At 41.1% G+C, this 24,429-nt stretch overlaps 1 protein-coding gene across 3 annotated transcripts in view; it reads right to left on the bottom strand.

The window, feature by feature from the left end:
• Positions 1–24,429, bottom strand: part of dmd (dystrophin) — a 301,323-nt gene that overhangs the window by 129,535 nt on the left and 147,359 nt on the right. For all 3 annotated transcript variants that reach the window (XM_087836862.1, XM_087836863.1, XM_087836864.1), the window contains 11 exons: positions 23,507–23,630; positions 15,370–15,448; positions 12,877–12,989; positions 12,516–12,644; positions 11,195–11,387; positions 9,136–9,281; positions 6,574–6,674; positions 5,440–5,551; positions 5,182–5,295; positions 3,575–3,730; positions 3,315–3,485 (listed from right to left, as the gene is read on the bottom strand). In XM_087836862.1, the coding sequence (XP_087692988.1) occupies positions 3,315–3,485; positions 3,575–3,730; positions 5,182–5,295; positions 5,440–5,551; positions 6,574–6,674; positions 9,136–9,281; positions 11,195–11,387; positions 12,516–12,644; positions 12,877–12,989; positions 15,370–15,448; positions 23,507–23,630 (1,438 nt within the window). The remainder of the gene's footprint in view (positions 1–3,314; positions 3,486–3,574; positions 3,731–5,181; positions 5,296–5,439; positions 5,552–6,573; positions 6,675–9,135; positions 9,282–11,194; positions 11,388–12,515; positions 12,645–12,876; positions 12,990–15,369; positions 15,449–23,506; positions 23,631–24,429) is intronic.

Raw genomic sequence — 24,429 nt, 5'->3', positions numbered from 1 at the left:
TAAAAGATCTTTTTCTCACCCTGCACCTGGATGTTTTATTCCTGACTGAAACTTGGATTCGCCCCGGTGAGTTTTCTCCTTCTCTGAACTCCGTCCCCCTGACTGTGTTTTTTTCGTATTGATTTTAAAGTTCTGCTGCTTACTTTCAAATGCCTAAACAACCTTGCCCCTGACTATCTCACCGACCTCCTCAGTCTCTATACTCCCAGCCGTTCTTTACGATCTACTGGTCAGTTACTTCTAGCCCAGGCACCATCGGAAGATTAGGGGTGATCGCTTTTGTTTGTTTCTCTATTTTCTCTATTTTACCTTGTATTAATGACTTACTGCTCAGTGTAATCATTTACTGTTATTCCTTATTGTGAAGCACTTTGGTGTACCCCCGGTTTTAAACGTGCTATATTAATAAAATTGTATTGTATTGTATATTGATCTTAAGTAGGCCGGACTACTGAAAATCCAATTTTTGTCAGTTTAAAGCAGTGGTTCTCAAAGTGTGTGAGAGTTCTGACAGGTGGAACTAATGTTTAACACTGACATTATTTTTGCGTGGCAACAAAGAAATTTGCAGCAGTTTAATAATATGTGCATCCTGTGAAAAGCTGCAGGCGTAAGTCGACAGCCAAAATAAAGACGTGTACTGAAAAGTGCAAACATGTGGTGTCTGTGGTGAATCGTTTACAGTGGTGCTGAAACCCACGACTGGGGCACGAGAGACCGAACCACATTTTCGAACCTTTCAGTACACGTCTTTATTGCGGCTGTCGACTTACACACCCGGCTGCAGCTCTTCGGCTGGAGCCCACACACATCAACAACAACAACGACAGGACCTAGTTCATTCTGTTTTAAGCCGGCCAGGCGTGATTAGGGATGCCGCTCAGGTGCCGCCTCACCCGCAGCCACGCCACAGACCACTCCCCGCCACAGCTCTGCAATCACAAACAGGCTCACTGCAGCCACTAAGAGTGAATAGTATTAAACCCTCAATAAATCATATAGTTTTCATCTCTGTTCACAAGTTTCTGGATTTCTTTTTTTAAGACTAAGACTGAACTTGTTCAAATTCTGTTTAAATTGTTCCTTTTTTGAAGAAGTGGTGCAGACTAATGAAGCAGTTTAGTGACAAAAATTATAAATAGTTGTTTGAAATGAAAGTTGTTTGTTTAAAACAAAAATTACTTATGGACTCATTGTGAATAAGTTTATTATCTAAAGATTTCTCGGTTTTTCTACATGTTAAATGGGTAAAACATCACCCACCATAAAACCAAACACCAATAACATCTATACCTTCTTCAAGGACTCCAACACCTCCCCCTTCACTATATCCGGCCCTATACTAGATGAACTACCCCCATGCTTCTGCTGCATGACCTCAGCAGCAGCGACCCCCATAAAGCTGCAGGCCCCAACAATATTCCAGGACGTCAGAGACTGCACAGGCTGACATACATCGTGAACACCTCTCACAGGCAACACACAGAAACTCACACACACAGGCTGTGCAAAGATGCCAGAGACAATCCAGCATGTAACTGCAGGGTGCAAGACGCTGTAACCACGTGGATCACACAGCATACAGAAATATATATGCCGAATATGGCTACGAAGTCTCAAAGCCAAAATAGGACACGTCCCTCAGGGTGGTTGAGAGTGACCAAACTAATATCCTGTTGCTAACCAACTGGATATATTAGTGGTGGACAAGCAGATGAAGACGGCTGTAGGAATATATATGTAGCTATACCAGCGATAGCAACATGAGGAAGAAAGAACACGAAACACCAAGGGCTGAGAGAGCAGCCAGAAACCTTTCAACTGTAAAATGAGAGGGTGAAGGCAAAGTGGTCCCCGTGGCCCCGGGAACACCATCTGAAAAGCACAGGACCAGGAACAGCAAAGATGCCTCTATAGAGGACCCAAAACTTGACGGATAGAAGACTGCCCACAGTTTTCTAATGTATCTTATTTTTTATATGTTTCTTTTTCTCATTTACACTAAACTGTAAATATGCTTATTGTTATACTGTAAATACATTATTTTTTTTCTATTATATATTGGTGACTAGGGATGGGTACCGGTATCCGGTGTCATGATGGCACCAGTTCTGTCATAAACGGTAGTAACCAGACCGAAAAGCAGCGCACATTTCGGTGCTTTTTTTTTTCCTGAGTTGTGATACACTTTAGATTCTAGCCAATCATTTTACGTTTCCGAGGATAGTAGGCGGGTCCAGGTACGTACGTTCTTTTAGAGCAGAGCTACAGATTTAAAACGCCCAAGGCGAAGCGCTCAAAGTCTGGCTGTACTTCACAGCAAAAGATGCAAACTCAGCAGCTGCAACAAGTGCTTTAAGCTGATACTGTGATGCTGTCAAAGGAGGTAACACCTCAAATCTGATGAAACACCTGGCGACGCATAGCGTTTTTTTTAAAAGCCGAGAAATGCGCCGTATTTGATAGCTTGCTGCGAGACCTCACACCGAGCACATCTACTGCGGATGTGGTGCCTGTTATCGGACCCGGAGTTAGCAACATCCCCCAAAAACCCGAAGAGGAGAGTCCTGGCCCCTAGCCCTGCCAGTGTAGCAGAAATGATGAGGATGATGATGCAGCAGCAGCCGTTCTTCTCTGCGTGAGTAGCTTAATGTTGTTCGTGTGTAATTTATGTTGAGTAGGCTAACCACGTTATTACATTAATGCATGTAAGGTGAACTAGCAAACACCATCACAGCTACATGCGGCTGTCTTCTTGTTTGATGGCAGATACTCCCTTCACCCTGGACAAAAAGGCTAAAATGACCAAAGAAAAAGTGGGAAACAGTTAAACATGAGAGGTTTTTGGACAAAGTTTGTGTTTTTTCCATTGTTTAAGCTGCTTCCAGCCAAGTGTGATACCATATATGCCCCATAGCTGCAGAAAAGGCTAACATTGTTATCTTTTTACAAAAAAACAGCTGAACATGAGAGGTTTTTGGACAAAGTTTGTGTTCTTCATTCTTTAAGCACCGGTTTGAGCACCGTTTAAGCACCGGCACCATTTCAAAAGTACCGGTTTGGTACTGGTATCGGATAAAACCTAAACGATACCCATCCCTATTGGTGACTTTAATTGTAGACTTTCCCTTAAATCTACATTATGAAGTTATAAGTGTGAGGCGTGATTAAGGCTTATGAAACCTTCCACCCTCTCGTCCACCCTTTTTACCCAGTCCGTTATTCATCCGGCCTCTTCAGACTGTGTCACACAATAGTTATTATTTGTTTGCCTTTGCAAGCAGATCAGGTTTTTGCTTCACACTAACATATACCTTTAGCTCCTCAACAGCCTTGCATAGATCTTCAGGCGTCTTATATGTAAAGTCTCTCTCCAGGTAGTCTTCCTCGGCCTGGTTGATCCACTCCTGCATCTCCTGCATCTCCTTCCTCAGAGCCATGGTCTTGTCAAGGCCTCCTTTTAGAGCTGACTTCTTTGCATAGGCCTAGACAGATAACACATAGCAGCAAAGGTGCTTAATGCTGAACACGCGACTCCAAGCATGGAAACAGACTGTGGATAAAGGCTACACACCTGTTTGCAAATGTTTTCCCACTGGGCATTGAGTAAGTCCAGTTCTTTCTTGATATGCACAGCAAATGGAGGCTCAGCCTCTTTCTTTAGGTACAGGCCCACCTCGTTGATGCCATTGACACTGGGCTGGATGGTGTGAATGTCATTCACCAAAGCCTGGCCAATCGAGATATAGGTTATACAGGCAGACTATCTGTCTTTGGTTGTCTGTATCCCATATTTGTCTTTCCTTGAGTGATGTGTTGTAAACTCAGATACTGTGAAAACTTCATTATTTATTGTATCAGTTCTCAGGGGAACTTATATAATTAATATATATATAAGGAAATAAGCTTCTATATACTCTGGAATTTTGTTTTTGGTAACAACTAGGGATGCACCGATACTGATACCCGATACCGGTACCCGATACCGGTACCCGATACCGATACAGGTATCGGGTACCGGTATCGGGTACCGGTATCGGGTATCGGCCTTGATACCACATTTTCTAAAGTACTCGTACTCGTTAAAAGTCCCCCGATACCGGGGACCGATACCACGGTCTGAGACCTGTCTATGTTTGAGCGGCATGTAAGGGGTTAATCACAGGCGCCGAGTGCCCGCCCCCAGGCGCCGAGTGCCCGCCCCCAGGCCCCGAGTGCCCGCCCCCAGGCCCCGGCTGCATCTCAGAGCTGGGAGAAGGTGAGGCGAAACAAGTCAGCCGTGTGGAACTATTTCAAAGTGAACGTAGACGAGAAAACAAAGGCGGACTGCAAATTGTGCTCAGCGAAATTGTCCAGAGGAGGCTCTAAAGGTAGCGCATTTAACAAAAGTAATTTAATCAAGCACCAAAATCCCAACACGACAACGAGTACAAAGAGTTTACCCACACTTATTTACCCATGCTTATTAGCACAGAGGAGCATAGCTGATGCTATAGCAATGGGACGGAAAATAGTTGGGCATTTTAAACACTCCGCCTTAGCCTACTCCCGCCTCGAGGACATTCAGGGACATCTCAACCAGCCAATAAAGAGACTGCAGCAGGACGTACAGACGCGCTGGAACAGCACGTATTACATGCTCCAGTCCCTCATTGAGCAAAAGCGAGTGCTGGCCGTGTCCGAGCACGAACTCCCTGACTATCTCACCGCTCACCAATGGGCTCTTATGGAGACGACTGTTGCCGTCCTCGCCCCCTTTGAGGAACTAACTAAAAAAGTGAGCAGCTACGACGCACTAGCCTCTGATGTCATCCCAGCTGTGACTGTGCTAGTGAGACTTCTAAACAGAGAAACAGACGAACAAACTTAAAATTAAATTTTGTTTTTTATAATTATTTATTCTGTAATATGTTGCATACAACATGCTTTTCATTTTAAATAAATGTTCTTAATTCCAAACCAGTCCCTTGTTTTTTGTTTTGTTAAATTATGGGACTAAAGCTGTTACCTGTAAATTTAAATCATGTTTTTATTAAGTACTCGGTATCGGCGAGTACTGAAATGCAAGTACTCGTACTCGTTTCCAAAAAAGTGGTATCGGTGCATCCCTAGTAACAACTGTAACTTGTTGCTTCTGAAAGAGATCTACAGTTATGACAGGATGCAGTTTTTAATCCTTACTGTGCACTGCTCTAACTGTTTCTCGAGTGCCTCAGAGTCTCCAAGAGCTGGCCATTCCTCATTCAGGAAGACATCGACATCTTCCATCCACTTCTTTAAAGTCTTTACGTCATTCTGACAGAGACAGAAAGTAGAAACAATAGAAAGAAATCTACAGCATCTGATGAAGTCCAACTGTTCTGTTTCTTTATATTAAGAACATTACTTCAAGAATTATTTTAGCTTTAATGCAAACATTTAAAAAGCTCTCCCGTTTACCTCAAACTGCATCAGTTTGGCCATGAGTTCCTGTATTCTTTGGGCGCTGTCTGTCAAAGTGGAGCCCAGTCGTCTCCAACGCCCCATGATGGCATCCATTTCATTGCGATACCTACACGCACACAAAATAAATAAATGTTTTCTATGCGTACATCTTGAATCATTCTCAATCAACTTTCTTGTTGATTAAGAGCGCTGGTACTCCTTCTTTTTCTTTTTTGCCTGTCCTGTCTGGCAGTGAAGAAATCAGAATTGTTGTCTGAAGGCCAAAAAATGTACAACAGAATGGGACAAGTGGACCATTATGGCCTTTGCTATAATGATCCATGTGATAGTCATATTTTATTAGATGTTCATTAGGATTTTTATTTTGAGTTCCTACAGTAACAACAGGCATGGCCGGGGATGGAAAAGAAAGAGATCAAAGACAGAGAAGCTGGAGAGAACAGAGGGAGAGAAAAGTGGAGAAGATCGGCTTCAATACCTGCTGAAACAAACAAAAGCAAACAAACAAACAGAGCAGGGAGCAGAAACAGGGCCTCCAGAGGGCCTCCTTCACAGAAGTGAAGAATGACTGTTCTTCTTCTGCTAATGGGAAGGTTGGTGGTTCACTTCCTGGCTGCATCAGTCTGCATGGCAAGTGTCCTCGGTGAGATACTAACCCCGAGTTGCTCTCTGATGCATCCGCTGGAGTGTGAATGTTAGATATAAAGTACTTAAGCGTAGAAAAATAAGTGCTGGTGTGAATGGGTGAATGTGGCATGTTGTATAAAGCGCTGTGAGTCCTTAGGTAGAGTAGAAGAGCAGTATAAAAGAAGCAGTCCATTTAGCATTACTGCTCTGATCTCTGCAGAGGCATACTTTGACCGATCTCCTCTCTCAGTTCTTCACCTCTTAAAACTAGCAGCTAAACACAAACTATTAATAAACGGGAAATGTTTTAGTTAACAGCAGCTATTTTTTTCAGAAGCAATGAAGCAAATTAGCATAAAGAGCTAATAAGAAAAACTAAGGAGTGTAGAGGGCCTGAGCCTCTGCAAAGATGGCTGACAATCTACTTCCTGCTACATGGGCACTGGGATCTGCAGAAGTGACACACCTTAGTTATTTGCATTGCACATAGTAATCTCTTACTTCTGACTGACATCTGGTGGTGCTTTCTGGAAGACCAGCTCCACAGCTGAAGTCAGGTAGTTCACATCCCCCTGGTGTTCAGCCAGAGCCACCTGGAGAGCCTGAGGAGTAGCAGAGCGACAGTATGGTAAGTCCTAGTCTGTCCCATCTATTTACATACATATAAACTAGATGCTGTCAACTAATTTTTGCTCTAAGAAAACATAAATGTTAATTAATCAAACAAGGAACATCATTAATATTATATAATGTTCCTGTGCATACAGTCAATTTAAGCACTTTACAATAAATTAGTCACATTAGTCACTCAGTGCTCATGAATCATGTTTGCTAAATCTTTTGGCAGAAACGAAGGAAAACATGTCTCACAATGTGATGGAGCCAAAATGATTTGGGCAAAAATTCCTTTAACTTGTTTCCTTATACAATTCTCACTGTGTTAACATTTAGTAACAGAAAGCTTTTTGTAGGTTTACAATTTATTTTCTGCCATGAAAAATGAATTTCAGCTGAATAAGTGACGATGTTTCTGGTGCACTTAAGATTGGAGGTGGAAAGTGGATGACCAGGGTGGCTCAGAGGTCAGCTCTCAGTTTTAAGCCCAGGATGAGAAGAAAGACAAGAAGCAAAGGAAGGAGAGAAGCAGTGGATATATCCCAAACTTCATTTTCTTCCATCATATAAAACATTCACTATATACAAGTAATTTCTTCTTCTCTTCTTCCCCAATTTCCTGATTGGGGAACATCCATAAATTACCACTACTTACCACCCACTGCATCAAAATCCCCAAATCAGTCATGACATTTAATAACAGAATCAGTGATGAGGGAATCCTGCAATCCAGACTTTCATCATTTCAACTAGCTGTGCATAACAATGATCATCTCTCTTCAAGCTGTCATTTAACTCAACACAGTAAGGTTGTTTTTAATATTGTCTCAAGTTTGATTTTTTAGTGGGAGAAGAGTTAAATTTCCACATGACAGCAGCACTCATCATCTGCAGAGAGCAGACCTGTACATGTGTGGAATTCCTGTCTTTATATATGAGAAGAAGGACACAGAAGATGAATTTCTCTGTATAATTATCTATCCATTCTTTAGCCTATTCCAGCTCATTCGCATTTGTACCTATGGGCAGTTTAGAATCCCCAGTGCATGTCTTTGGACTGTGGGATAAAGAACCCATGCAGAATAACACAAACTCTGCACAGAAAAGCACAGATGTAGTATATCGAACCCAGGACTTTCTTGCTGTGAGACAGAGCTAACCCCCCTCCACAGTGCTGCTCTATCTATAATTACCTTTAATTTCAGCCTACAAAGCCTGATCTCTCTGTTATTCTGCATTAAAGTTATCAAGCTCAGAAAGCGCTGAGTGCATGCACACGTCAGCTGAACATAAGCAACTCAGGTCTGAAGGAAAAGTCAAAGAGGCTCATGAGCATAAATCTATGTAATAAATTTGTAAATTTGCAGATTCAACATTTAAACTTTACTTGTCACATCATCTATATGAATGCAAATTACATGTTAGTTTATATGTAGCAAAAGTAGGTAATATTTTAGTTAAAGTAAGAAGTAACGAGGACAGCTGTCTTTGTCGATGCCAGTTGACTTTTTAAACACTCGGAGTAATTGAAATGATGAACATCTGAACATGACTATGGGCATACATCAACAACGTCCCTTTAATCTACTGTATGCTTATGATCACTATGGCTCCACTGGCAGATCGACAACATCCGAGACACTGACTCTGACTCTCCCTCCTGTCTCATTGCCGGCTTATTTAAAGTCCAAACATCTATCCAGTTCACTTCAATTTTATTTATATAGCCCCAAACCAAACGTGCTGTTAGATAATCTCTCAGTGTATTTATGGGTCACATATTTTTGATCTTGATCAGCTTCTTCAATAAGAAAAGTTGAAGTGAGACTTAAAGCTACGATTAACATTTTACTGTAGTCCACCAAATAAAAATGGTAAATGTATTTGTACAGCGCTTTTCTAGTCCCTAAGGACCCCAAAGCACTTTACACAACCAGTCACACACACATTCACACGCTGGTGATGGCAGCTACATTGTAGCCACAGCCACCCTGGGGCGCACTGACAGGCGAGGCTGCCGGACACTGGCGCCACCGGGCCCTCTGACCACCACCAGCAGGCAACGGGTGAAGCGTCTTGCCCAAGGACACAACGACCAAGACTGTCGGAGCTCGAACCGGCAACCTTCCGATTACAAGGCGAACTCCCAACTCCTGAGCCACGATCGCCCCATAGTGTGTCATTTCCAAACCTCTCCCATCTTCTCATTTAGCCGGACGTGAGGGCATCGCATCTGCCTTCAGAGAGATGCTGTAAATAGAATTCCTTTTCTAGCCATCAACATAGAGCTGACGTCTAAGTCCTATTAAAGGTCAAATAGATAACATCCATGTAATGCAGCAGTGAATTATGGTCAATTTATAATGTCAGTCAAACAAAACATTGGCCTGCTTCTCACTTCAACAGTAGTTAAAAGCCATCGTTAGAGCTGTGTGTGTGAGACTATACCTGATTGTCCTTTAGTCGCTGCTCCATGATTGAATATTCTGTAACAGCTGTTGATGGGATGGCCAGCTTGGCTTCACACTGTTGTAACCATGACAACAACGTTGATATTGTTTCCCTATAACGAGCTGGGGGCAAACTCTCCAAAACTAAAGAAAGACAAGAAAGAGATGAAAGAAAAGCGATATCTCAGAGAAGTCGATGCAGTGGTGTAAACACGCTCTCTGGAGTGACCAATCGCACTTCTCTGGCTTGCAATTTGATGGACAAGTATGGGTTTGGCATAAAGCTGCATTGTTTCAGCCAGAGTCAGTACAAAAGTGACTCCTTTAAACTGCCTTCTAGTTTTTCTTTCCTTGCTTTCTATTGACTTATCAGTTCTGTCCCTCATTAGCCAGAGTAAAACACACGGTCAATTAGCCTACATAGTGTTTCATGTAACTTTACCCACAGAATGGTAAATGGACTGATTCTTATACAGCGCTTCTCTAATCCTGGAGCACTCTATATGCCACATTCACTGTATCTATGCTTTGAAGTGCTCAGGGTTAATATCCTGCCCAAGGACAAACTAGGAGGAGCCAGGGATTGACCTACAAACCTTCTGATTAGTAGATGCCCTGCTGTACCTCCTGAGCTACAGCCACCCTAACGTTACAGTGAGTAGTTAGCATGTGCTCATTTGAGAGGATGTGTAACCGTGGTGTTCACTCACACCGATTTGACTTTTCCAAGCTAAAAAACGTCCAGCATGTAGCAGCAGCTTATTTAAACTAGGGATGCCCCGATACCGATACTGGTATCGGGTATCGGGGCCGATACTGTAAAATGTGTGTGTACTCATACTCGTAAAAGTTAACCGATACCATGAACCGATACTAACTTATTTCATTAATCAGAGGGTGGCTTGTCATTTCTGTTGTAGTTTTTTAGATTGGCCACTAGGGGGGCCAATTATTATTTTATTTATTATTTATTTAATAATAATTATTTTGTTTGTTTGTTTACAATATGGACACTCTGCAATAATTTAAGTTTATTTTATTCTCAAACCTAATTTGTATTTATTTTATTCCAAACAGAAGTGTTTATTTATTATTCTGAAAGCTCGAGACAGTGCCAGTAGTTCAGTGATATTTTGTTAAATTACAATGTGGAGACTCTGCAATAATTTAACAGAAGTGCTTATTTTTCACTTGAAATTTTTTTGTGGTCATTTTTATTAAGCTTTAATTTTTTATCGGCAGAGAATAAAATAAAACCTGTCTTCCAATTCATTGCATTTGTGTGTGTGTGTGTGTGTGGTAGAAGTATCGTTTTTTGTACTCTGTATTGGCAAGTACTCAGATCCAAGTATCGGTATTGTATCGGTTTGAAAAAATTGGTATCGTTGCATCCCTAATTTAAACCAAACATTAACCCTCAGAGGCTACTGAGTAGTGTCTGTAATTGGTAAACATACGTTTTCTAGTACAGGGAAGACAAACTGTTCTGTTTATTTATAGAAAGAAATGTTAGTTTTATTTGAAAAAACAAAACAAAAACAAAAAAACGCAGGAATACAGAGGAAGCCCAGTCTTAGTTTTCCACTGGTACTTGAACGCAGCTTTTACTTTGAGGATCTATATGAAGCTGACAGTGTCCATTTAAAAAAACATACTTGTGTAGTAGCATTTAAATTACTTATTAGAACAAAGTGCTTGTATGAATACGTGTATGAATGAGTGAATAAGACGCTGTACAGAGCACTTTGAGTGATCAAGTTGAGTAGAAAAGCATTAAATCCGAAATAAATAAATAAATAAAATCCATATATCCTTTACTTTGTCTCTGCTAGTTACTGGAATTAAATAAGAATTCACTTCCAGATGAGTCAGCTGGAAAAAGCAAGTCTTCATATATAACAAGCTAGGACAGTGTCATTAACGATAAAAGTGACATGAACGTTTGTTAAAAAGCTTCTAGAGTTTAGAATTGTAGTAACTACCATGACATAACTAACACGCTGACCTGAGAGCACCTACTCAGACACAAAGTGTAAACCAGGTTAATAATATCTCACCTAGTTGTAGGTGCTTCTCTCTCGCCCTCAGATCCTCCAGGACCTTGTGGTAGTGTTCTTTGAAGGCATCGAGGTCAACATCCAGGAATGTTGCAGGGTCCTCGTCCCCGTCTTTCTCTTCCTTCAGCTCTTTGAGCCTCTTATCCAGGAGGGTCACCTGGGGCTGCAGTGAGGACAGCCGAGCCACCTCTTCCTATGTGGGGGGAGGAAGAGTGTCACAGAATGACCAATAATAAATACAGAGTAAAAAGCGAGTGTTTTCATTTCCACCCTATTAACCTTATACTCAATTAGTCTTATTTTACATAAATACTTAAATATAGCCCCCCCCCCCCCCCCCCCCCCCACCCCAATACTAATGAACAGGAAGCCAAACAGAAAGTTGGATGAGTTCAGCAACATTGAAACATGACTGTGAAACAAAGAGAACAAGCATCACATGAATGATGTGAACAATTTTATGTACTTTTAAACCTGAAACAGTTTCATCAACATTGCTGACTGAATAAAAAGCTTGGCATATTTTAAAAGAATCAAATTGAAGCTCCCTTCCTCCCAGTACGGTCATTTCTCTGCCTTCATATTTTGTCCAGACATGCTCTTACTTTGAAAGTTCCTACTGCCCCATTTCTCTCTTCCCCTCTTTATGCCCGTGGCGCCTGTCTCTGTTTCTGTCCCGTCTTTCATTTCAGTTGTGCCTCTCTGTCTTTTATTTATTCAGTTTGGTTTTGCTTCTTCTATTGTGTAGATGTTGTCAAAAAACTGCCACACAAAGCCCGTGTTTTGTGTTGCAATCCGAGTTCCTGCTTTTTAAGAAGCTCAGGCATTTATAGACACATCTGGTTAGGAGCAGGTTTGTCTGGCAAAATACACAAGTAAAGGCAGGCGGTTCATTTTGTAGCTCTTACTGCATTACTTTTATACAAAAAACCTTTTAAACGTGACAATTCTGTTAATTCTGATGGTTTATTTACTGTCAAAGACAGGACGACATTTTCAGAACGTGTAATAATGTATAAAACAATTTTTTTTAATTAATAAGTGCAAATATATTAACCATAAAAAGAACAAAAAAGTACTCACAGCAAAGTGCTATGCAAAACAGGTGCATGAAATACAGAAAGTCAAACAAAGCCAAATGAATGAATATGTCAAAATGGAAAGAAATAGAAACTTCTGAGATTTCTAACAAAAAACATTTAAAAACATGAGGTGAAAAACTCTACGATGACACACTGCAGTAAAGTAACCGCACATGCTGTTTACCAACGTGGCTTTGGATTCAAGTGGCAGATAATGACCAAAGTAAGGACTCGCTCACCCGACATCGGTCCAGTTGCACTTTGAGTGGCTCTGGTTCAGATGCCAGCGGGGGCTGAACTTTGAGCCAGTTCTCACTGCTGTCCACTGCCTGCTCACACTGCTCATACAAGCTGTAGAAGGCCAGTACCTGCAGGACACGCAGAGGACAAAACAACCAAACACCCACACATTATTATCTTTTTAGTCTGCAGTAGAGAGAAGGACCAGACTGGGTCGCGTTTACTCACACCTGTCATTTTTTATATGTCCTCTCCTTACTGTATTGTGAAGAATATGTAACATATGGTTCTATACCAAGTTAAATTGAATTTTTCCCATACACTGAAGGCTTGGGTGTAATGTGCATTCAGATGTTGTACCTTTGTTTGATAGGACAGCCATGCCAGTCTGTCTCCTAGCAGGGTGCAGAATCCTGCCCAGCGCTGGTTAAGCTGTTCTGCTGCCTGGGCAATGTCTTCGGCACGACTCCCCTCTGGAGGAGGGGGTAGGGCAGGGTTAGGTGGCAGTGATGGGAGGATCAGAAAGAGAAAGAGTTGGCTGTCACACACACAGACATATAGTAAATATGCATATCATGCAGTTCACATAAGCATGATAACTGCAGACAAGAGTGCAGGTGAGAGGTGCTGCTAACAGAAACACAGCTCTGTGCTACTAACTGGGATATTTAATGTAAACAGATATTTACACTGAATGAATTAAATCTGTTCATACAAAGAGTTTCATCTCCAAAAGAGTAAACTGAACCATGTTGGCTTTATTATATTTGCACCTGGAAATGACAGCATCAGGCTTGCAACTCATTATACTCCATAACGTCATACCAGGTAACTGTACTTTCCATAGCAGTTTGCACCTGAATACAGCAGCCTACAGTAAATGTGTTTATTCGTTTTTTTCATTTCTCTCCTGTTATACCCCAATTACAATTCTAGTCGGTGTTTTGTTCTTTCTATTTTTCGTGAATAACCTCATTTAGTAGGCGATAACTGTCAGGAACAGATCGATTGAATTCAGCACTTGTGAAGAAGACCAATTTTATTGACTTCATCTTCACTTCATTGGGTGGTTGTGGCTCAGGTGAGCAGATCAGCTACTGATTGGAAGGCTTGTGGTTTGATCCTTGTCAATCCCAGTCTGCATGCAAAATATCCTCGGGGAAGATACTAACCCCAAGATGCTCTCCGACGCGTCTATTGGAGTGTGAATGTGTGTGAATGTTGGTTAGATTGCACTTGAGTTTAGAAGTGCTTGTAGGTGTGAATGAGGCATGTTGTATACAGTGCTTTGAGTATTTTGAGAGAGTAGAAAAGTGCCATATAAGAATCAGTCCATTTACCATTTCACCATCTGACAGCAAGAAAATTGTTTTTGTCAGACATCTGATGAAATTAGTTTAAATAAAATTAGAGTGCTTATTATGGCAAATGGACTAGTTCTTGTGTAGCATTTTCTACTCTACCTGAGCACTCAGAGATTTTGAATTACTTAATTCAAGGCAACATGTTAACCAGTAGAGGTGGGAATCACCATACATCCCACGATACAATATTATCACAATACTTAACGCACGATACGATATTATTGCAATTTTTTAAAAATATTTTGGGATATTCAGATTCTGTCCATAAAGGTAAACTTTATCAATATTCATTTTCTCTAATATCAAAGTCTCACACTCAGTCTTTCTCTCATTTCAGTTTGATTGTTGACAAACTGAACGGTTTGTATTACAGTCTAGTCCAACTTAACTGAACAACCATCTGGTACAATTATAGCTATTCTGAACTATGCAGTTTATGAAAACTATGCAGCCCCTTCAGCAACTGAAGAATTTGAAAGTCAATTAAAACAAAATATAATTTTACATTAAATAAAAAAGTTTTAAACTTAATTAAAATAAAACATGTCTTAAATTAAAATAAGTAAACTGTCATGTTTATTAAACACATTTGGACAGTGAAGGAATGTCAGGATTCTTGCTCAGAAAAAGGATCAACATGCTCTGAAGTCAGAGCACAAAAACCTTTTTGTAACAAAATATTGATTTCTGCTGTCCCTGTATCCATACATTATTAGCAAACAAAATATCACCATACTACACAGTATCGATTTTTCCCCCCACTCCTATTAACCAGTACTGCTTGCATCCCATTTTATATAAACTTAAAAAATAAGGAAATGCATATTGGTTAATTATGTCTTTGTTGTAACGACTCTTCTTTGTAATAAATCTCACAGCATGGAAAGCCTGCTTGTTTCTCCTTCAAAACTGCCACATTTGTAAGGAAAACGCATTTATGGGTTGGTAGTAGTCTGGAGGCAGTCTCTGACAACTCTGTGGCAGTAAGTGTCATCTTGAGGAGGATGCCAGTGGTTGCAGAATCTGAGGGATGGCATTCCTTTCTTCAACCAGCATTTGTCACAACCAAAACATGCGTAGATTAAGCTGTGTGCCACTGGCAGAGAAGATTTGGCAAGTTTTTCAAGGGCGTAACCACACACTCAACTCTGCTGCTCAACCCACAAGTGCATTTTCCTTACAATTTAGGCAACATTAAAGAGAAAATACACAGATGTAGCTCTGGTCAGTAAGTTGTATAAAGTTCAGGAATGTTTTGTTTTAAGGTTAGGAAAAAACACAAAAGAACATTTAGTGTTTCTGTGTCACAAGGACAGAGTGAAGGACAGATGAGACGTCTCTCTTTCTGTCCGTTTCTGCCTGTGAGTGAGTGTTTCTATGGAGACAAGGAGAGTGGGTGGGACAGGTGGAAGTGTTGCCATGGGAACAGACGAGGGGAGCATGCATGTCTGTGTATGCATGTGAATGAGTATGTAAGCGTGCAAGTTACCCTGCTCGACTAGGGCCTGTGCTGTGCGTGTGGCCTCCTGAAGCTTGCGGTACTTTTCTGGCCGCTCTCTTTCAATCGCCTGTGGCAAACAAACAGAGAGGTAGAGAGGACGGATGATGGACAAATCAATGTCCAGTCTACAAAGCAGTATGAACCAGGTGTGGATCTTATTCTGCTGTCACACTTACAAAAACCTGTGCACGACTGGCCAGTTATTTAGAAAAGCTTATATATTTTAAAAGTAATCTCCCAGACTGCTTTGAAGCTGATCTACTAATGAAAATATCATTTAAAAAAATGCCTATTGTTACTAAAAATATGAGAAATAAAACATATCAAGGGAAGTACGTGTTTTTATACCACAATATTTTTGGTCTCAATTCATTTATTACAGAACATGTCAGGTAACAGCAACATCATATCTAAAATAAAATCTGTGTGTTGGAGATTTTGGAAAAATACATTTGAAGACATTATGAGTACTGCTGCGGGTCAGAGTCAATATTACGATTACGATGAATAAGGTTTTTGGCTAAAAAAAAAATCTGCGATTAGCGTAACTCAAAATCATAGCATGTAATGTGAAAACACTGTAAAGTAGCATTTGTTGCCTTATATTATGACACACACAAAAATGATTCTTCATGAATGAAGTATGTTTTTATTGATTAATTCATTACTATCATACAAGACAAAACAAACAAAAAAACTACATAAGTTAGCTAACCTAATATTAACTTGGTGGAAGCTACTGTAGCTAAACCCAGCGATGTCATCTGTATTTAAAACACTCAAATACACATTTTTATGAATGTGTTGTGACACAACATTATGTTACCGTTTCTATCAGCATATAATAATAATAATAATGATGATAACAATAATAATAATAATAATAATTATTATTATTATTATTTAATAGTAGTAGTCCATATATTTCATTCTAAAAACCAGCAATAAACAACATGATCATAAAAAATCACAAAAAAGAACAATACAGTATCCACATCTGAACCAAAGAGTAAAACAGTGAAATGTGGATTATTAAACACTAGGTCTCTCTCAAAGTTCTGCTTCTTCACCCCTTTTCAGCAGAACTTTGAGCTTCTCGGCCTGTTTACAGCAGAATTTTCAGTATCTTCATCTCTTTTTAGCAGAAGGTTCAACAAGTTCACCTCTTTCCAGCAGAAAGATCAGCTTTTTCCACCTATTTTCAGCACAAATCTCAGCCTCGTCTGCTCTTTTCAGCAGAACTTTCTGTTTCTTCAACTCTTTTCAGCTGAAAGTTCAAAAAGTTCACCTCTCTTCAGCAGAACTTTCAGCTTTTTTACCTCATATCAGCACAAATCTCAGTCTCTTCTGCTCTTTTCATCAGAATTTTCAGCTTCTTCACCTCTTTTCAGGACAAGTTTCAGTTTCCTCATCTCTTTTCAGTCACCTGAGAACCAGTTTGGCTCAGTGAAATGAGCAGCTGCCTTGAGACCAGGTAGCGCAGGTTCAAATCCTACCTGTGGCTGCACATCTTCTCTCCTCCCACTTACCCTGCTTTCTTGACACTCTTCAGTGTAATCTTTCACATAAAGCAGTTTTCAGCAAAGAGTTCAGCTTCTACACAGTGTTTTCAGCAGATATTTCTCCTTCATCTGCTGTTTTCAGATCGCATAACATGGCATTCACACTGCATTTTCACAGGAAATGCAACTTTTTCTAGTTATTCTAGTTACCCCTTTTCTTTGCTGCTTAACTACTCCCTCAGTTTTCATCCAATTTTCACCATTCAAATTTTAACCTGTTCCGCTCTTTCCGTTTATGACTGCTATATCTTTTGGTGGTCATAACCTTTATACCTTTTGAAATACTAAGCTTTTTATGCCATTTTTTTGGCCCATTTTGATGACTAGGACCACACTAGAAAAAGTTTCATTTCCTGCGAAAATGCAGTGTGAATGCCTCATATTGGAATCTGCTGAAAAGAGGTGTGGAAGCAGAAGTGCTTGCTGAAGATGGCTGTATGTGAAAGGGTACACCGAAGAGTGTCAAGAAAGCAGAGCGGAGGCAAGCGGGAAGATGTGTGGAAACCGTCACACGTAGGATTCGAACCTTTACCAACGGGTCTCACGGCAGCTGCTTATCCCACTGAGCCAAAGAGGCTGAAATTTGTGCTGAAAAGAGGTAAAGAAGCTGGAATTTGTGTGGAAAAGAGCTTAAACAGTTGAAGTGTTAACTGAAGAAAATGTTGCCATAAAATGTTTATATTCACTTAGACTCTTTTTCTCCAATTGATCTTTCTGAGTTAACTTCAATAATTACTTCCTCCAAACCATCAACCCAAAAGTTCCTACAAAACTGCTCAAAGAAGTCCTGCCATTAATTAATGCTTCAATCTTAAATCTTATCAACCTATCTCTAATAATCGGCTATGTACCAAGACTATGTAACAAGACTTAAAAACAGTTTTTACCACCAAGCCATACGACACCTCAACCACAACACTTAAACACACACAACACAGTCCACAGGACGCACTCAGAAGCTACCCTGCAGCTTCACAAGTACTCTGTTTAGTCTGCACTGGTCACTTCACTTTATTGTCATTGATATTTATATTTAAAAGTGCAATACTGTAATTTTCTGCTGCTCATTCCTGTGCAATATCCCATCTGCCCTCCCGTCATATTTCTTTTCAAGATTTTCTTATTTAATCACTAGTGTACATATATTTATATTTATAGATACATATATATTCAGTCATCTTTTCTCTTTTACCATGTCTCTCTAATATTTTGCTACTTACTATTTTTCTATTTTATTTTATTTTATTATATTTTCTCCTACTGTATCATGCTGCTGAGTGACTGCTGCTCGTCAAACACATTTCATTGCAATGTTGACCCTGTGCTAACTTGCATATGACAAATAAAACTGAAAACTGAAACTGAAACCACAGGCCTTCAATCTGGCTGTAGTTAAAATTCAGATAAAACTGAGGTTATTGTGCTGAAAATCTTAGAAATATGGTATCTAACCACCATATTCTTACTGTGGATGGCCTCCAGGAATCTTGGAGTCATTTTTGACCAGGACATATCCTTCAATGCACATATTAAACAAATATGTAGGACTGCCTTCTTCCATATGTGCAACATCTCTAAAATTAGAAATATCCTGTCTTATTACTTCCAGGCTGGACTACTTTAAATCATTATTATCAGGATGTCCTAAAAACAACCCTGAAAAGCCTTCAGCTAATCCAAAATGCTGCAGCAAGAGTCCTGACAGGGACTAGAAAGAGAGAGCAGATTTCTCCTGTTTTGGCTTCCTGTTAAATCCAGAATTCAAAATCCTGCTAAGTCTCCGAGTCCTGCGTTTGGATGCTCATCTCCGCCTGCCCGTACACAGAGCCCTGACAAATCGTACTCGTTATTAATCTCTGTCTCTCTTCCACAGCATGTCTTAATCCTGTCTTCCTTCTCTCACCCCAATCGGTTGCAGCAGATGGCCCCGCTCCTCCCTGAGCCTGGTTGTGCTGGTGTGCTGGTTGGAGGTTTCTTCCTGTTAAAAGGGAGTTTTTCCTTCCCACTGTTGTCAAAGTGTTTGCTCATAGGAGGTCATATGATTGTTGAGGTTTTCTCTGTATGTATGATTGTAGGGTCTACCTTGAGGTGACTGTTGTTGTGATTTGGCGCTATACAAATTGAATTGAATTGAATTCTGTTTGTCCTTATCAAGGTTGGGCTGGAGTCTATCTCAGCTATTATAAGATGAGAGGCAGGGGTACACCGCAGAGCTAACACGAAGCACAAGCTGGTAAACATTGTGCAGCATTTAGTGGCTAAAAGTGAGCTGAGAGTTTCAGCACATCACATATGCTGTATCGATAATAGACAGATCACCACTGAACCTTTAGGCTGTACATACACAGAGAGCCTTTAAACCAACCAAAAAAAAATGAAACACAATCACAAAGAATTTCTAAATATGTACACACTATCAGTTTTAGAAAACCCCATTTTTTTTTCCAGTTTTTTATTAAAAATTATGCAGTTTAATGTCGCATTGCACTCTGAAATGAAAGCATAGCACAAATAAGTAATTGTAATAAGTAATTGGAGTTAAAAAACAAGGAATCAGTTTATAAACCAAAATGTATTCTAAACATTTGACTCATCAGTAGCCACCTTTGGCAGATATAACAGCTGAACACAGATGTGGCATTCTGCTACAGATATGGGAGAATATTTGATTTCTATTGTAGAAAGAAGTTCCCATAAATGACCTTGTAGGTTGCTTTGCTGTCACTCTTCTGTCCAGTTCATCCCAAACCAGCTCGGCGGGGTTTAAGTCTGGAGGCTGTGCTGGACTCCATGTTTTCAAGCTCACCATCTTGTTCTTTTTCCTGAGGTAGTTCTGGCACAGCTTGTACTTATGTTTTGGGTTATTATCTTGCTGTAGGATGAACCCCTGACCAACTAGCCTCATACCAGAAGATATTGCATGGTGCTGCTGAATGCTGTGGTAGTCGTTTTGGTTCAGGGGGCCTCTCACTCTGTACAAGTCACCGACCCTGGATCCAGCAAAACAGCTCCAGACCATCACATTTCCTCTTCAGGATGTCACATACTGTGGAACAGTCCTTTCACCTACTCAACAACGTACTGTTACGACTGTTGTCGTAATTATATGTAAATTTGAGTGTGCAGGTGCTCCTCCGTGATTGGTGCATCCAGGGTGGATGGATCGCACCGATTGGCTAAGGACCGGGAGGCAGCGGATATGAAGAAACCGCCCGGGACTGCCAGGTCATTCATCCTCGGCCCAACCCAACCGGCAGACCGTTCACTGCCGGTTGGGTTGGGCAGTGAACCCAACTGGCATTAACATTAACCAACATTAACCAACATCCACTATGTTGGTTAATGTAAGAGCATGTAGGGGTGGACCGCCTTTTTGTTTGATCAGTTTTCTCCTGTTTTTGTTAGGCAGGGAGGAAAGTGATTGTCGTTTGAGTTAGTTCTTTTGAGTAGGTAAGTTGTATTTATTCCTGAGATAGGTTACCCTTTGTTTGTTGTTTTGGCCTTGGGTTCACCCTGAAGTTATGATATGCTCCCTTCCTTTGTTTAACCGCACTCATTGTAAATAAATCACTGTCACAAAGTATTAATTGTGTGACGTGCTGCTTGGGGTTGGACGGGGATGAATCAATTCATCAGTCCATAATACCTTCCTCCAGTCTTCAGTAGTCCACTGTCGGTGTTTCATGGCCCAGACGAGCCTCTTTGTGTTATTCTGACATCTGGCTTTCTCGCTGCAACTTGTCCTGTCAAACCTGCAGCTTGAAGTTTTCTCTTCACAGCTGAAACTGAGACTTTCTCACTACGACCACTATGAAGCTGCTTGAAGCTGTTGTCCTGTGAGCCGCCATCACACAGCTGTTAACTCTCAGAAACTTGTCCTCTGAGTCAGTCGTGTCTTTGGGTCTGCAGACCTCCTCCTGTCACAGTTTCTGAGCCTTTGATGCTGAAGGAAACTGGACTCACTGACACCTTGACTTTCTTTGCAGTTTCTCTGTAGGACAGACCGACATTTATAAGTGTTATGATGGTCTGTGTCTGTTCCACTGTTTTTTCTCACCATGTTTGTACCAACACACTACGTTTTGCAGTACAATGTTGTTCAACTGATGCTCACCAGGGTATGGTACCACCGTGTGTTCCAACACTGCTTTAGCAGACAGAGGGGGAAGTAATCCACAAAGTTGGAACAGCTGTAGGAATTAGTAGCACCAGCTTTCAAGGCTTGATCTACCTCTGTTGCTGCAGAACAGCTTTAAATTGTTAACCCATTTTCCCTGAACTATACAAGAAACATCTCCTGGATGCACTGGCACGCATCTTCAGTTATGTATCCTGGGGTCATCAGGTATTTCGGGTCTCGCAACATAATACACCCTCGCCCATGCGACCCAGCCAGGGGTGATCAGGCCCTGACTGACCAGTAGCTACCCATGGATCAGCCCTCTTAATCCACAGCCATCTTGTGGCTTTCTCTGCCGCTTCACTCACAACCTCGATGGTCCTCTTCTTGGCTGCCCCAGCCACACCCAGCCGGCCAAGGACTTTGCAGGGTGCCCCTTCCCCTGCACTCCTGCACTAGGTCCTGGTACTTGGCACGTTTCCTCTCGTTGGCCTCCTTGATCCGCTCTTCCCAGGGCACTGTGAGTTCCAGCATGAGCAGATGTTTTGGGGCCTCAGAAATAATGATCATGTCTGTCCAGAGAGATGTTTTTACAATGTGCTGTGGGAAGTTTAGCTGTTTACCCAGGTCAGCCTGTAGCTCCCAATCAGAGGCTGTGTTGAGGAGGCCGGTTGTTAAATGTGGGTGCACCTGGGGTTTCTCTCTAGCCTTAATGAAAGAGATTGCCTTCTTTGGAGCGCGATGGTGTTCACTGGTGCTGATTGCTGAGGCAATCTTCTCAGGTACTACTCTGAGCATCTGGTCGTGTCGCCAACAATACCGACCATCGGCCAGGGCCTTTGGGCAGCTGCTGAGGAGGTGTTCCAGGGAGCCTCTTCCAGAGCACAGGGAACAGGCAGGTGTCTCGCTCTTCCCCTACACATGTATACTGCCTGCATGATGTTTGCCCCTGTGACCTTGCGCTGCAAGGTACTCTCCCACTGTGTCCATGCTCCCTGCCGCCTGAGGCCTGTGGCCCTGCTTATTTGCTCGTCCTCCTCACCTGCGTGGACCTCTTAATCGAGTAGCTGGTGTCTCTCCTTTCTCTGTGCCCTGCTGACCTGGGCCTTTGGGAAGTACCCCAAGCCTGCTCCCCCTGTTGCTAAGACAGGGAGGGTGTCTTTTGCCTGACCAGTTTCTTTTGCCTTAGGCGTGACTCTGCCACCTCAACTGCCTTCTCGGCCTTCCACTTTCTTCCTCTCCTTACCTTGATGCCTGCTGATGTCATCTTGCAGTCTTTGGAATCTCTATACTGTGGGGCGTCTTGCCCCATACAAGGCACTACTGGTGAGTCTGTGGGGAAGACTCAGGCACTTACGAAGAAAGCCACTGATCTTCCTTTCAAGGGATCCCACATTATTTATTGGAACTGTGCAGACAAGCAGAGGCCACAGGATTCGTGGGAGGATGAAATACTGGTAGATCCAGGCTTTCAATCTTCCAGGCAGGCTGGACTTATATACCTTAGTGAGCCACGCTCCCAGCTCCTCATTTGCCTTCTAGATGGCAGCAGAGCACTGCAAAAGGCTTTTTTGAATAATTCTGAAATGTACATTATTTTTCAGTTTTGGGTAACCTTACCTTTATTTTGAATTTCTGGCAGTTCACCAGTTACCTTTGCACAATTTCAAGCTGTTCATTGGACGTGAATGACTTGAATTACAATAAACTGTAAAAATTAGGGTGTTCTAAAACTTTTGCCTGGTAGTGTAGATCTAAGTGATAGATGAAAGAATAAGGATGATTAATGTGCACTGATTTATTGCTCAGGAATTAGTAAAGAACACAAAAAGTGACTATGGACTTAATACATCATGTTTATCAAGTGTTTGCAAGCAGGCCTGCAAAGGTTAAACTGTTGTCAGTGTTGTGTTTATAAAATGTTTTTCTTTACACTTAGTTGCCAAAAATATCAAATTAAAACAATGTAAACAACAAACTTGGATACTTTGTGTAGCTTTCAAATCCAAATGCCTACTGGTGAAATGTAAAGTTTGAACCAGATTAACATACTAACCAAAATTACAAAATATATGTTTGTTTGGGTATTTTTTAACTATCAAAGAAAAACAGGCTTTTTACCCTGTTTCCTCTTGTTTTGTTTCATCCTTATACAAAGCACTTAGATATGGGTGTAAACTCATATCATGCATTTTCTTCTGCAGAATAAAAATGTCGTCAGCTGACACATATAAGTAAAAGGTCCAAAATGTCTGCAAAATGTCATCACACTCATTACTGACACTTTGCTGCATCTCATATGAGGTACATTATCATTGCCTTGTAAGCACAGTTCAAAATGCCCCCTCAGGTATGACTCAAATGCTGAAATAACAAGGTCCTATTGCACACTTAGACACAGATCCATATATACACATATGCACATAAGACACACAATTTTTACCTGGACTTTGTCATGTAGCTCCTGAATACTGGTGTCTTTGCGTGTCACAGAGAATTCAGGGCTCTGCAGAATGGCTTCACCACGAGTCATATAACTGTGGACTTCAGTGAAATCCACATCGAACCTGGCAATAGATGCAGACAAACACAAACGTGTTTTGTATTATAAGGCGTCACACTGTGTTGAAGCACATAAGATAATGTGGTGGTGAAGGTCTATTAACACTACATTTACAAGATTGCATACAAGATGTCACATATAGGGGTGGGTTTTTATAATCGATTTATCGATTAAAATCGATTCTGGCTTGGATAACGTAAAATCGATTCATTAAAATCCTGAATCGATTTTTTAATATAAATTTATTTTGCCCGAAATGCCAGAATCTCAGGTGAAATCTCACAAAATTTCAACAACCACCAAACAGCTAAGACAGTAAATGAGAGCAGGAACACGGATTCTGCACAAAGAGTAAACACACAGCGCAACCCGCAGATCAGAATCAGTTAGATGTCGCCTTTGTGTTCACGCCCTTTATGCGCTGATTCTAAAGCTGTTAGTTTGATGTCTCTCCAAACAATATTGACCGAACCAGCAGCAAAAGAAGATCCAAACTATGCCTCACATAAACATCGTCATGTATTCAGTCTTACTTTTAATGTTTTGCTTCGACCACGATGCACAGCTCTCTCTTGCGTGCTCTCTCGCTCTCTCTCGCGCTCTCTCTCTCCCTCTCTCCCCCTCTCTCTCTCTGTACTGTTTTCTGCATTATTTGCTTGCTTGTTACGCACAAGTCTACCATTGTTTACAGCGCTGTCGGCCGACGTTTTTTTTTCGTTTCATATACTTCTGAAAAGAAAACCTAATTTCTGCCGTTCAATACTGAACAAATTTAAACTTTTTAAAATTATGCAAAACGCTTA

The sequence above is a fragment of the Neolamprologus brichardi genome, chromosome 23 (assembly GCF_056152115.1).
Source record: "Neolamprologus brichardi isolate AB-2024 chromosome 23, ASM5615211v1, whole genome shotgun sequence".
Taxonomy (NCBI): domain Eukaryota; kingdom Metazoa; phylum Chordata; class Actinopteri; order Cichliformes; family Cichlidae; genus Neolamprologus; species Neolamprologus brichardi.
Note: the sequence above shows the minus strand (reverse complement) of the source record. Positions and strands in the feature narration are given on the sequence as shown.